This window comes from Prionailurus viverrinus, chromosome B4, assembly GCF_022837055.1.
Source record: "Prionailurus viverrinus isolate Anna chromosome B4, UM_Priviv_1.0, whole genome shotgun sequence".
Taxonomy (NCBI): domain Eukaryota; kingdom Metazoa; phylum Chordata; class Mammalia; order Carnivora; family Felidae; genus Prionailurus; species Prionailurus viverrinus.
The window spans coordinates 75,039,326-75,053,538 of record NC_062567.1 but is presented as its reverse complement, the minus strand read 5'-3'; the positions used below and the strand labels follow the sequence as shown (position 1 = coordinate 75,053,538).

Genomic DNA, 14,213 nt, shown 5'->3' with positions numbered 1-14,213 from the left:
ATTCTCTTGCATGTAGCTGTCCAGCTTTCCCAACACCATTTATTGAAGAGACTATTTTATTTGCACTGTATATTTTTGCCTCCTTTGTCATAGACTTACCATATAAGCATGGGTTTATTTCTGGGCTCTGTGTTCAGTTTCATTGATCTATGTGTCTGTTTTTGTGCTTTGAACACGATCGCTTGCAGTATAGTTTGAAATCTAGAATTGTGGTACCTCTATCTTTGTTATTCTTTTCAATATTGGCTTGGCTATTTGAGATCTTTTGTGGTTCCATGCAGATTTTAGAATTATATGTCCTAGTTCTGTGAAAAAAATGCTTTTGGTATTTTAATGACGATTGCATTGGGTAGTAGGGACATTTTAACAATATTAGTTCTTCCAACCCAGAAGCATGGTAGATCTTTCCATTTATTTGTGTCATCTTTGATTTCTTTCAACAATGTCTGATAGTTTCCAGAATACACGTCTTTCACCTCTTTTGTTAAATTTATTCCTAGGTATTTTGTTCTTTTTGATGCAGTGTTAAATGGGGTTGTCTTCGCGATTTTCCTTTCTGCTATTTCATTATTAGTGTATAGAAACAGAACAGATTTCTGTTTATTGATTTGGTGTGCCACAATTTTACTGAATTCCCTTATCAGTTCTGATAGATTTTTGGTGAAGTCTTTAGGGTTTTCTATATGCAGTATCGTGTCTGCAAACAGTGACAGATTTATTTCTTCCTTACCAATCTAGATGTCTTGTATTTCTTTTTCTTGTCTAATTGCTGCAGCTAGGATTCCCAGTACTGTGTGCAATAAAAGTGGTGAGAGTGCCCTTGTCTTATTCCTGATCTTAGGGGAAAAGCTTTTAGCTTTTCATCATTGAGTGTAATGTCAGCTGTCTGTTTGTCATGTACTGTCTTTATCGTGTTGGGGTATATTCCCTCTCTACTGACTTAATGTTGAGAATTTTTATCATGAGTAGATATTAAATGTTGTCAAATGTTTTTTCTGAATCTATTGAGATGACTGTATGATTTTTAACCATCTTTTTGTTAATGTGGTGTATCTTGTTGATTGACTTGCATATATTGAACCATCCTTGCATCCCTGGGGTAAATCTCAATTGATTATGGCAGAATTTCCTTCCTTTTAAAGGCTGAATGTTTCATTGCTTGTATATACCACATTTGTTTATTGATTCATCCACCCTTTGCTAGATCTTGTGTAATTCTGTGTTTAATTTTTTGAGGAGCCCCCATACTGTTCAGATTTGTTTTTAAGTGCATTTTTTTTCTTAAGTAAGCACTACACCCAACATGGGGCTCAAACTCACAACCCCAAGATCAGGAGTTGCACACTTCACCAACTGAGCCAGCCAGGCACCCCTTTAAGTGCAATTTTAAGCCACAGCAGTGCGATGATCTGATTTATAGTTTGAAAAGATAACTCTGCTGCTCACTGCGGCTGTTATGTCAAGAATGACTGGAAAGAGTGGTATAGAGGCCAGGAGGCCAGCTAAGACATCATTGCTGGGGTGACCGTGGGGGTGGAGAGAACGAACTGGCAGCACTGGCTGATGCACTGATTGTGGTGGGTGAGAAGAGGGAAGAGTCCAGCATGACTCCTAGGTTAAAGCAGCTGGAGAGATGCCGCTACCACAGGCTGACATGGGGAGACTAGAGAGGGGAGGAAATCTGGAGTTTCATTTTGGGTGTGTTAGGTTTGTGGTTCTGTTAGACACCCAAGTGAAGATGGCAGGGCCGAGAGAAAAAGACCTAGGAGCCATCTGCAGAGAGATGGTATTTCAAACCATGGGACTGAGTCAGGCAGGTGTGTTAGAGGTCACAGGGGTCTCATAGACTCCAGCCACGAGGAACGGAGCTGGGTTGGGGTGGTGGGGTTTTGAACCTGAATTAGGAGGACAACATCTAGGGGACATAAGAGAGTATGGATGGGCTCAGCTGTGTCTCCACCTTCAGCTCTGCTATACTCATCTCTGGGGCATGTGTCCAGTGGGTCCAAGGGTATGACAGGAAGGAGGGGAGTTGTCTCCCACCCCTAGAAGGGCCTGAGGGTGACGCTCAGACTCCCCAGGTCCAGCCTAACCACCTGAGACTGGAAGGAAGGCGTGGGAGAAGGGCTTAGTAGAGCTCAGCACCCCGTGGGGTTCACAGCTCAGCACTTTGCAGTCTCTTACCACAAAACCCACTTCCTGTGATGTTTTGTCCTTGGGTTATCTCCACCACCATGAACTTCCTCTGAGCGCAGTTAAGCCCTAAGGGGAAACATCAGCCATGCTGAGAAGGTGAGGCTCCTGGTTGGGGTTCCTCCCTCCTCCTTCCTGTTAGAGCCGACCCTTGGGGCTATGGTTAGATGATGAGTCTAGGAGCCCCTTGAGGGCAAGAGCCGGACCAGGCCCGACTCTGCCCTGGATGATGTCTGACACCTGGGCAGTGTGTTAGCATGTGTTTGCTGAGTGAGTGCTAGACTCAAGCTGCCGAATGAGGCTAATTTTGACTTATAAACATCAGGACAGTACTCCATATTTCAGAACATTTTAATCTTCGTAGAAAAGATTAAGAAAGTCAACGTGCAAGCACCTAGTTCAATGACTGGCACATAGTAGGCACTCAGGTATTTGGGCATAGCGTGTGTATGTGTGTGTGTGTGTGTGTGTGAGAGAGAGAGAGAGAGAGAGAGATCAATCACACACCCCCAAAATTGATTTGGGGCCCCACAATTTGTATAATAACACTGCATGTAAAGCAAGGCCTAAGCCCTGGGCTGATCCCACAGCCCAAAACAGAAAGGACACACTCATCTGTCACATCTGCCTTCAACCTCCTCTTCTGAAACTGTAGGCCACTGCAGTATAGCAGTTAATAAGACATAAGGAGGATCTGGAATAGGTTTCAGGATAGATTGTTTCAGAATAGAGCTATTTTTAAAGCCCTGAGGATTTCAGAATGGATAACAGGGTTGTGAAGTAAGCCCGCACTCAGAAGGAACTGGAGATCTCAGCAGAGCCGTCCCTCCCTCCCTTCAGAGAGCCTTCCCCACCTCTCCCCAAATCCAGGATGATTGCATCGGCTGCAGGCTACCCCCAGCCCTGCACTGCTCTGGCAGGTCACTGATTACCTGCCCTGTAATCGCCACTTCCCTGGGCAACAGGCTCACCGTTGTGCCCAGCACAGGGCCGGCCCTTGGTACCTGGTTTTTAAATTTGATTGAAAAGCGGCTCAGTGTCTTTTCATCTTCTTAAAGATTCCTCCATGCAGAGGAGGTAATAGAGAGGATTCGAGTACGATTCTGGCTGCTGATCCAGCAAGCCAGAAATCGACATTGGTGTGTGCTCTGTCGGCTCGCTCAGAGGAGCCTGGGAGACGGGGAGTCCTAGATACCGAGACATGACTGCCACAACCTCCAGGTGTGGAAAGGAGGCCGGAATCACGGTTCCCAGAGATGGTGACCCAGAGGATGCAGAGACCAAGGGGCAGCTGGGAGCCTCTGTCGGAAGTTTAAACTTGATTTGAGACCAAAGAAACACAGCTCGGAGGCCCCGGCTCGGAGGTTAGGGAAGGTTCCTAGGCCAACAGGCACAGGATCGGCATGGCACAGCCAGTCTCCTCGCACGGTGGGCTCGGGGTGGCAGGGTTTGCTTGGCCACACGCGGGACTTCCTCCTTCCATCCCCTCCCATCCTCGGCGCCCGTGGGATTGCTTAGGTCGGTAGGGGTTCAGGCCTGCTGGGGGCCCGAAAGCGCCCGGCTTGGCGCTCACAGGGGGTTAGGTTTGCCACACGGCAGTGAGCTGGCACCAATGCCCCTGTCCCTTCCAGAGTACTTAAAGGAACAACTGGAGCAGTACGTCAAGAAGCTGCAGATCGTGAGGGTGGTGCGGCAGGAGGAGCGGAAGGGCTTGATCACTGCCCGACTGCTGGGCGCCAGCGTGGCGCAGGCAGAGGTGCTCACCTTCCTGGACGCCCACTGTGAGTATGGGGGGACCTGGTAGGGGGTGGGGGTGGGGAAGTGTCTGCTTCCCTCCCCCGCCCCCTGGTGGACCGAGGAGCCAGGGCCGGGGCATCCCCGAGGCCCCTGCCGTTCTGGGACTGGAGGTGGCTTGGGATTCACTTCGGCTTCTCGTGCCCTCTTCTCGTCCCAATCCCAAGGATGTTTAATCAGCAGGCACCCATGGCCTTAAAACAACGGTGACCCCACAATTGGTGGCATTGTGCTCTGGAGCCCCAGACTCCTCTCTCCCTCCCTTGCTTGCTCTATACCTCATTCTGAGCTCAGCCCCTCAGGCCTCCCGTCACCCCTGGGAAGCGGTTTGTGTGGAGCTTTCCCGCAGGGCCACATAGGGACAAAAAGGTTCCCCCACCATTGCCCCAAACCCAAACACCTCCCTGCCATTGTCTGGAAAGAAATTGTTCCCTAGAAGTGGTGATATGTATTAGGGAAAGCTCTAGACTAGGAGTCAGGACACCTGGGCTTGCCTTCTGACTCTGTCACTAACCGCCTCAGTTTCCTCATCTGTAAAGTGGGAACGAGGATGTCGACCTTACTCACCAACAGATTTACTCCAAAGTCCAAATAAAGTAATCTATGCAGTTCCCTGAAGATCTCAAAGGGCCAGAGAAGTGAAAGGGATTATTATTCCACAAGTGGAGCTGGAGCTTGGGGTGCAGTCCCTCTGGGACAGGAGACACCCCCTTCTGAAATCCACACAGTGGATAGGTAGAAACCCTGAAGTCACCCATCTGGGGCCTTCCCTGTGCTTTGGATCATTTGAGTTGACCATGTTACTCCCCACCAGCCCTCCATCCTTCTCTTCAGAGTTACCTCCGCCTTTTGGTTGGGGGCGGGGGCCGGAGAGGAGGGTCTCGGGAGACCTCTCTCTGCTTCCTATAGCTGTGGAGCTTGCCTACGTTTCTCTAACACTAGGGAGTGTGTGGAAGGTTCTCTCGTCCTCCCGAGTCTCCCTGCGGGCGTGGGGCCTGGGCTTGGCTGTGGGTGCGACCCTGACTGCTGTCTCCCGGTCCCGGCTTGCAGGCGAGTGCTTCCATGGCTGGCTGGAGCCCCTCCTGGCTCGCATTGCTGAGGACGAGACGGTGGTGGTGAGCCCAGACATCGTCACCATCGACCTGAACACTTTCGAGTTCTCCAAGCCCGTCCCGAGGGGCAGGGTCCACAGCCGTGGCAACTTTGACTGGAGTCTGACCTTTGGCTGGGAGGCTCTGCCCGCACATGAGAAGCAGAGGCGCAAAGATGAGACCTACCCCATCAAGTAAGGACCATGGCCTGCTGAGCCCCACGCCGGCCCCGGGGGACCTGGACCGTCTTACGTCCACATTTATCAGGCACTCTAGGAAGCACTTGACATATTTTCCTTAATCCTCACCCTCTCTGAGGTGGGTACGGGCTGCTGTACAGGCTCCTAGTGATGAGCAATCAGCCTCAGATTAGGCAGCTAGCAGTTGGTGGAATAGGAAGGCCATCGTGGCCGGCCTGACCCGAAGCCCATGCTGCTAACTGCAACACCGCGCGCTGCCTCACGCCGTAGCTGCTTGCTCTTCCTCACCACTTAGTGTGTGCCAGGCGCTGACCAAAGGCTTTCTGTAGGTCCTCTGTTTATTCCTTCCCACACGTGGAAGGCTGTGACTGGCGCCTGCAGAGGTGCTGAGAGATGGTGGGTAGAGGTCACTGTTGAATAGCCCTTGTAGGTCACCACCTTTGAAAAGACTGAAAATGTATTAAAAGAAAATGGACAAGTGTTCTGCAGTTGGGTACAGTTGCCCTGAACTTTCTTGGTAAAGGGCCAGATAGCGTATAGTTTAGGACCTTCCAGCTGCATGCAGTCTGTTGCATGTTACTCTGTTGGTTTGGGATTTTTTTGTTGTTGTTCGTTTGCTTTCGTTTAACAGCCATTTAAAAAGGTAGAAACCTTTCTTTGCCCAGAGCCTTGTGAAGCCAGGCCAGCTCTGGCCCATAGGCCATAGTTTGCCTACCCCTGAGCTATAGGGTGGATGCTTAAAAGTTTACCCTCTGTTTAATGCCCAGCTGGGTCTGCCCCTCATTCACCTCCTGCCCTTCCCTCTCCGGATTGCCAGTTGTGTTGCTAGAGACCCAAGTTTATTTTATTTTAATAAATAAATTGAGGGAGACCCTCAGGAAGAAGTAGGTTAGCTCCAAAGTGCTCACCTGAGTCCCAGGGCTTTCTGAGGCTTTCCGGGCCTTACTTGGAATGGCTTAGGATGCCTGGGAGAGGTCAGAAGCAGTGACAGAAGGCCTGCCTGAGCATGACTCCTGATTGAAAGTCCTTCCAGAAAGTGGCTCTGGGAGCCAACTCCTACTTCAGGGTGGTAAGAGCATCCATAGGGTAACACTAAGGTCAGGCTCCTTGACCAATCAGTCCAGTGAGCACTGACTGAGCCCCTGCTGCATAGAAAGCACCTTGATAGGTTCTAGGTGGATAGAGAAGGTTTTAGGATCTTTCTGCTTGATTGTAGCACATGGAGCCGCCCACTGAGGGCAGCAAAGCCCTATCCAAGCCAGGCTGGCCAGGGTGCAGATGCCAACAGCTAGTGATTATATATAGACTCCTCCCCTTGTCTTCCTCAGGCTCTGACCCTGCCTTCAACTCTTGGCCCCGCCTATCTTATGAGCAACGTGGTATCTGAATTCTAGAAATGGGACGTTTCTACCAATTTCCCCTACAGTGGATCTGTACCTCCCTGCCTTTGTCTGAAAGCCAGAAGCTCCTTGGAACCTCCAAATGCTCTCGTTAGTCCAAATTGAGCTTAATTTCACCTTGTTTCCTATTCTGTTTCCAGGAGCACCTGTTACTGGTTTCCTTTGTTCAAAGCAGCTGGCAGCTTTCCTGAAAGCTAAAATTTCTGGTGCGGAAGGACTAGGCCCTACTAACACGCCTTTCTAATCCCTAGAAAGGACTGGGGATTCTGAAACAGAAGGGGGTCCATCCAGGTCATATTCGTTCGTTCGTGGTTTGAATCCTATTTCCAAAGACCATTTCACCCAGCTTCTGATAACGGAGTTACTACTGTGCTCTAGGAACTTTGCTGCCCCAAAGCAGACAATGGTGCTTCTGCCGTCTGCTTCCAGACTGAGCTCTCAGACAGTGAGAGCTTTCTAGGCTGCGTGACTAACGTGCACATGGGCCCTGGTGGCCGGTGCTTAATAGATCCTACCTTGAACGAACGCATCAGTGCCTTTCAGAAGGAGTGATGATAATCACATCTCTCCTTGACCTGGTCCCAGAAGGTGGAGAGAACACAACAGAGCTCTGTAAATATTTGCTGAAGGAATGAGTCCATGGAAGAGGGGCTGCATATCCCAGGAAGGAAGAAAGGAGGCGGGGAGTGGCCAGGCTTTAGCTAACACCGGGTCCTCAGCTTTCCGCACCAGGCTTCTACGCGTCGTCCCCGCCAAAAGATGCTTCTCCCTCTGTCTCCCCAGATCCCCGACGTTTGCTGGCGGCCTCTTCTCCATCTCCAAGTCCTACTTTGAGCACATCGGTACCTATGATAATCAGATGGAGATCTGGGGAGGGGAGAACGTGGAAATGTCCTTCCGGGTGAGAGTGAAGAGGGCTTCATGGGGGAGCCACGGTGTCCCGGGGGGACAGCCTGAGGCCCTGTCTCTCAGGCAGCGGCAGCCTCGGGGATATCACATCTGGAGGTGGACTTAGAAGGGTGGCTGTTTCCTGTCCTGGTGTCCGTCCCCTTTCCTCTGTTCCCCCACCCCCGTCCGTGGCAATCAGATTGGACAACGTGGACCAAATTACTGGGCAGACCTCCTCAGAGAGAAGGGATACTAGTGGTAAAGGACCTGGACACCTGGGGACTGGAGACATCTTTTGTGAGGTCTGTGGGAAAAGTGTGAGCATGAAGGTGGAACAGGGCAGTCAGCAGTAGCTGTCCTTTCTCAGGAAAAGTCGGGTTTCCCTTTCCAGGTTAGAGGGCACAGGCCCTGGTAGCCTTGGAAGTTTCCTATCCTCTGCTCAGCAAGCTCTGTGTTACTGAAGGTGATGGCCCAAACTCTCATGGACCCCAGAACTCTGAGGGATTCCAGGAATAAGGCAACTCAGGACTAGGTTAGGAAGAAAGAATTTCCTCTCCGTGAAATCCACACAGATCCCCGCACCGGGGGAGAGGTAATTAGCAAGTAGATGAGCTCGTTCATGAAGTCACCTCTCGCCGTGCCTGCACAGATTAATCACATCATTGATGTCTGTGTGACTGTGACTGTGGGCATGGAGCTCTGCCGCTGCTATACTAAAACGAATAACAACATGCTTACTAATCTAAAACCTAAGAAAGAGAGGACACGGGTGGGAGGGATGTCTTAAACCAGCCCACTGGCATAGAGAAGGGTCGCCAGATCAGTCACCAGAATCAGAAGATTCTGATTACAGGTTCATCCATGAGCCTCAGATCTCTGTTCAGTCTCTTTCCTAGGCAGCTAATGTGCTAGAAGTCCGGGCGACTACCACAGCGCACCCGGGAGTTGACTACCCTTGCTATGATTGATGCGCCAGGGCTCTGATGGGGTCACAAGCCTCTTGGTTTGAGGGAGCTTGAGTTTTCAGTAACGCCTGGGTGAGCGGATAAACTCAGCATTCCCAGGTCAACACGCCAAGTGCCTAGAGCTTAGAGGAGGTATTCAGACACAAAGTCAGGCGACTGTCCTTTTTCTAAAGTGGGCCCTGACAACCTTCAGGACCCCACAAATCTCCATTTGCTTAAATCAGAGTTGAACTAACACTAGAGCTAGGAATTGCATAGTCACGGCCTAGGAAGAATCCTGGTCAATGTCCTTTTTTTTCCCCCCCTTGGGAGACAGAGCAACATTGCCCTGAGTTCTTAGACCTGGGACCCTAGTACCCTGGGAATAGAACAGAGCTACTTGGGGGAGGGGACAGTGACCCACTACTCCCCTGAAGGCCCTATCTGGTGTCCTCTTGTGGCAGGTGTGGCAGTGTGGGGGCCAAATGGAGATCATCCCCTGCTCTGTGGTAGGCCACGTGTTCCGCACCAAGAGCCCTCACACCTTCCCCAAGGGCATCAGTGTCATTGCTCGCAACCAAGTGCGCCTGGCTGAGGTCTGGATGGATAGCTACAAGGAGATCTTCTATCGGAGAAATCTCCAGGCAGCAAAGATGGCCCAAGAGGTGAGAGGAAATGGTGCTCGGGACGTGTTTGGGTGAAGAGAAGTGCAGAATCCCAGACCATAGTCAAGGGCTGAATGGTGGAGGCCCACCCATCGCTACCATCTGGTGCCTCCCTTTGCCCCTCAGACCCTGTGAGCTAGAGCCCAGAGAGGCCAGATTTTGAAGGCTAGTGAATGGGAGGAGCTTTTGTTGGTCCTGCCTAGAGAGTCTTGGCATTTTAAGAAGGGCTTTGCTCTGAGAGGCTCGGAATTGAGGTCTGGGAGAAAACTGATAGGAAAGTCAGGAGATGCAGGAGGAAGGGAGCTATGGGTGGGCATCCCAAAGCCAAGACAGGGAGCCTGGGTTTAGATGTGGGGCTAAGCCAGTAGCCCCAATAGGATCTGAGCAGGGATGAGCAGGAGACCCATTCTGGGAGAAAGTGGCCCCAGAAACTCTTGCCTACTTCAACCATACAAGAAGGTCAAGGCTGGTGGTACTCACCCTTTGGGGGCTGGCTCGGTTGACAGAAATCCTTCGGTGACATTTCGGAACGACTGCAGCTGAAGGAACGACTACATTGTCGCAACTTTTCCTGGTTCCTGCACAACATCTACCCAGAGATGTTTGTTCCCGACCTGAAGCCCACCTTCTACGGAGCTGTAAGTCTTAAAAACCAGCTTGCCCACCCATCATCACAGAAGCCCCAGGAGTGGTCCAAGACCACTTACCCCACAGACGGATGGCAAACAAGAATTGATTTTTACTTTCTACACTCCTTTATCCAAAGGAGTACTGGAAGGCCACTTTGGGGCTTCTAGAGATAGCTCAAACCTTGCAAGGGGGAAACAGCCCATAAGCAGTGGTTCTCAAACATTCACCTGCATCAGAATCACCTGGAAGGCATGTTACAACACAGATTGCTGGGACATCTGTGTGGCTTAGTCAGTTGAGCATCCAACTCTTGATTTTGGCTCATGCTGTGATCCCAGGGTTGTGGGATCGAGCCCCACATCGGGCTCCACGCTGAGCATGAAGCCTGTTTGGGATTCTCTCCCTCAGTCTCTCTCTCTCCCTCTGTCCACCCCCCGCCCCCCACAAACACACACACACAGAATGCTGATTCAGTAGGACTGGAATGGGGCCTGAGAGTTCCCGTTTCTAACAAGTCCTCAGGTGGCACTGACAGTCTGGGGATCCCACTTTGAGAACCATTGCTCATAAGGAAATTCACACATGCTGAGGGGCTTCTCCCAGAGACCTGGCAGCCCGGGAGCTTGCCTAGCCTGCCTGTGCCCAGCCTTTAGGCGAAGCCCCTCACTTCGCTATGAACTCCTGGCATCTGGGTTGATGAGCAGAGAAGGAAAATCACAGAGGGGAAATCCAGCCCTGCAAATTTATTCCAGCTGAGCCCCACACCGCACACCAGAAAATTCCTAACTGTGTTATCCTCGTTCCCCTCTGTCCTCACCATTCTGCAGATCAGGAACCTTGGCGTCGATCAGTGCCTGGATGTGGGTGAGAACAACCATGGGGGGAAACCCCTCATCATGTACACCTGCCACGGCCTTGGTGGCAACCAGGTACGCAGCCGCACCTTACCGGGCAGCCCCCAGAGAAGCCTGCTTCTTGAACAACTCCTCTTTTCACAGTCCCCTTTCTCCGCTCAGAATCATCCTTTCCTGAGGACTGGGGTCGGGGAGATCCAGGGAAAGGAGGAGATACCGCCCCTGCCCTCAGAAAGCTCCCAGTCCGAGGGGGAATATATGATGCAGGCAGACAAGGTCTGAAGGATGAAGCAGGGACATCTGGGGAGCACTGGGCATCAGTGGTAGGTGCTAGAGAGGGAGTGGGAGGGGACGATTGTCAATCAGGAAGGCCTTCTGGAGGGTGCCAGCTACCGAGCGAAGTTTGAGAGGAACTGTGGAAACTCTGAGCACTTGCTCTCCCCTGCGCTCTGCTTCAAAGCCTCCCCTGCCCAGAAGCTAGCGCTCTGATTCTGTCACCCAGCAGTGACCCCAAAACAACCATCTACCGACATGTCACAGTAACCTGGCATCCTGGGAATGTACCCCGTGCTTTCCAGTGCCCAGAGCTTCCCTGAGCAATAACTAGTCCTCAGTCCTCCCCCCGCCCGCCCCCCCCCCCCCCCCCCAGTCCCAGTCCCTCAGTGTTTGGTAAGTAAGAGGCACCTGACACGGAGCCAAAGCAAGGCAAGGGACACTGAACAGGCTGCCAACATACGCAATCCAAACAAAATCATTATAAGCCATTTCCTGTACCGCTGGCCTGCGTGATGATTTGAGGTGGTACGTTGGCGAGCATTTTTTTTTTTTTTAATTTTAAACCAAGGAACTAGCATATCAAGCCCACGATCTCACAGATCGCATGTAAAATGGAGTTCAGTTTTTTAATGATTTTAAAGAAAAAATCTTAAGCAATGATTATTCCGGTAAAGCCTCGATACGGTAAAGAGACCCGAAGGTGGCACGGGGATCGCGGCAGTCTTGGCACTCAGTCACTCTCTTCCCTCAGAGGTCATCTCTGGCTGGAATCTTAGGGCGGTTGGCCCCGGAAGGTAGTGGGCAAACTCTCCGCCTCCCCTTGTCTTGATTCCTAGTACTTTGAGTACACAACCCAGAGGGACCTACGCCATAACATCGCGAAGCAGCTGTGTCTACACGCCAGTGCCGGCACTCTGGGCCTGCGGAGCTGTCACTTCACTGGCCAAAACAGCCAAGTCCCCAAGGATGAGGAGTGGGAATTGACCCAGGTGAGTCAGCAGCCCCGGGAGGCTCGGAATCTAGAACCTGAGGCCGCGACTGCCCCCCCACCCCCTCCTCGTTTTCTGCACCTTGTGCCTGAGATGCCATGTGGTGGATCAAAACGACGGAGGGAGGGGCACCTGGGTGGCTCAGTCGGTTGAGCGTCCAACTTCGGCTCAGGTCACGATCTTGCGGTCCGTGAGTTCAAGCCCTGCGTCGGGCTCTGGGCTGATGGCTCAGAGCCTGGAGCCTGCTTCCGATTCTGTGTCTCCCTCTCTCTCTGCCCCTCCCCCGTTCAGGCTCTGTCTCTCTGTGTATCAAAAATAAATAAAACGTTAAAAAAAATTTTTTTTTTAAACGACAGAGGGAGTGTGGAGAAAGTGGGCTCGGTCACAGGCAGGGTCCTCAGGGCCCAGGTAGCGTCCGGTGAAGTCTTAGTTCCGGCTGATAGAGAGCTGGGGTTAGCAGTTGTGGTCCATGGCCATCTCTGTCGTGGCTCCAGTATTTTTAGGCCGAACCCAACTAGATGAAGGTGAAGTCACTTATGGTTCCCGCCTGGCCTCCGTGTGCCAGTACATACACTGCGTGTGGGTAATCTTGCAGACCCTCTTCCCAAGTGGGTGGTGCCCCCACGTGTCTAGATGAGCCAGCTGGAGCTCAGCAAGTGTGTGACTGGCCCGAGCCCCGTCACTAGTAAATGGCTGGCCTGGGATTCAGACCAAGACCCTTCTGGCTTAAAAGCACAGGTTCTTTATAGTATACCACACTGCCTCAGGGTACCGAATGTCATCTCTACAACACTGGTTCCAGACTAGCACCGCCAGTGAGCCTCCATACCCCACCCTACCCCAATCTTCAGGCCTTGGCTTAGGGGAAAAGGAACCTAATTTTGGGCCTGCACGGAAGGGAAGAGTCAAAATATGATCAAAGGCAGAAAGTGGGGGTATGCAGCAGCGGCTCAGGGCTCTGAGCCTGGCCGTCCAGAGGAGGGGTTCTCAAAAGCATGAGCCCCACGGTCCTGCCTTCCTCTAGTCCAGCCGCTCAGGCTGAAGCCAGCAGTGGGGAATTGCCACTGGCTACAGGTGGAAACTCAGGAATGCATCCCGTCAGGGTATCTGGCATCCAAAGAAAGAAATTTGGAAATGTCCTCTTTGGGCCTTGCTGCATTTCCCTTGCTTTTTATTTATTGCCCCCTGTCTAATTCCCCGCCTAGTAGCACTGTTAGAGATCTGAGGCCCAGGCTGACCCTTTGCTGTGTCATCTTTTAGGACCAGTTAATCAGGAACTCAGGATCTGGTACCTGCTTGACATCTGAGAACAAAAAGCCAGCCATGGCCTCCTGCAATCCCAGTGACCCCCACCAGCACTGGCTCTTCGTCTAAGCTCCTCATCACCCCCACAGGAGTTCCCACAAGCCTCTCAGGAAACAGGACTTTGGGGAACCTGATGTTTGAGAACCTGATTATCAGCTTCTCAGTAGGCCTTAAAGATGGGTTTCTTTTTTTTTTTTTTTTTTAAGTAAAATAAGGTATTTTATTATTGTTTTAATGTGCATTTCTTGGTGATTAAACACTTTTTCCACAAGTTTTGTATAATTTTTTTAAATTTTAATTTAAATCCAAGTTAATGGGTGCCTGGTTGGCTTAGCCACATCCAACTGCAGCTCGGGTCATGATCTCACAGTTTGTGAGTTCGATCCCTGCATCGGTCTCTGTGTTGACAGCTCAGAGCTTGGAGCCTGCTTCAGATTCTGTCTCCTTCTCTCTCTGCCCCTCTCTGCTTGTGTTCTGTGTGTCTCTCTCTCTCAAAAATAAGTAAACATTAAAATAAAATAAAATAAATAAAATAAAATAAAATAAAATAAAATAAAATAAAATAAAAATAAAAATAAATAAATATAAGATAAATAAATAAATCCCAGTTAGTTAACATATAGTGTAATAACTGTTTCAGGAGAATTTAATGATTCATCACTTAAACTATAATACCTAGTACTCACCCCAACAAATGCCGTCCTTTTCTCTTTTTTAATGTTTATTTTTGAGAAACAGAGAGGAGAGAGACAGAGTGCGAGCAGGGGAGGGGCAAAGAGGGGGAGACACAAAATCCAAAGCAGGCTCTAGGCTCTGAGCTGTCAGCACAGAGCCCGATGCAGGGCTCGAACTCACTGGCTGTGAGATCACGACCTGAGCCAAAGTTGGATGCCCAACCAACTGAGCCAGGTGCACCCCAACAAGTGCCTTCCTTAATGCCCATCACCCATTTAGCCCATCCCCCCCCATCCACCTCCCCTCCAG

At 50.9% G+C, this 14,213-nt stretch overlaps 1 protein-coding gene across 4 annotated transcripts in view; it reads left to right on the top strand.

Annotated features, from left to right (window-relative positions):
• Window positions 1-13,500, top strand: part of GALNT6 (polypeptide N-acetylgalactosaminyltransferase 6) — a 36,522-nt gene extending 23,022 nt beyond the window's left edge. For all 4 annotated transcript variants that reach the window (XM_047865495.1, XM_047865498.1, XM_047865497.1 and 1 more), the window contains exons 5-12: window positions 3,825-3,974; window positions 5,038-5,272; window positions 7,462-7,579; window positions 8,975-9,175; window positions 9,682-9,813; window positions 10,633-10,734; window positions 11,772-11,924; window positions 13,185-13,500. In XM_047865495.1, the coding sequence (XP_047721451.1) occupies window positions 3,825-3,974; window positions 5,038-5,272; window positions 7,462-7,579; window positions 8,975-9,175; window positions 9,682-9,813; window positions 10,633-10,734; window positions 11,772-11,924; window positions 13,185-13,298 (1,205 nt within the window). In that variant the 3' untranslated portion in view covers window positions 13,299-13,500. The remainder of the gene's footprint in view (window positions 1-3,824; window positions 3,975-5,037; window positions 5,273-7,461; window positions 7,580-8,974; window positions 9,176-9,681; window positions 9,814-10,632; window positions 10,735-11,771; window positions 11,925-13,184) is intronic.
• Window positions 13,501-14,213: the final 713 nt, after the last annotated feature.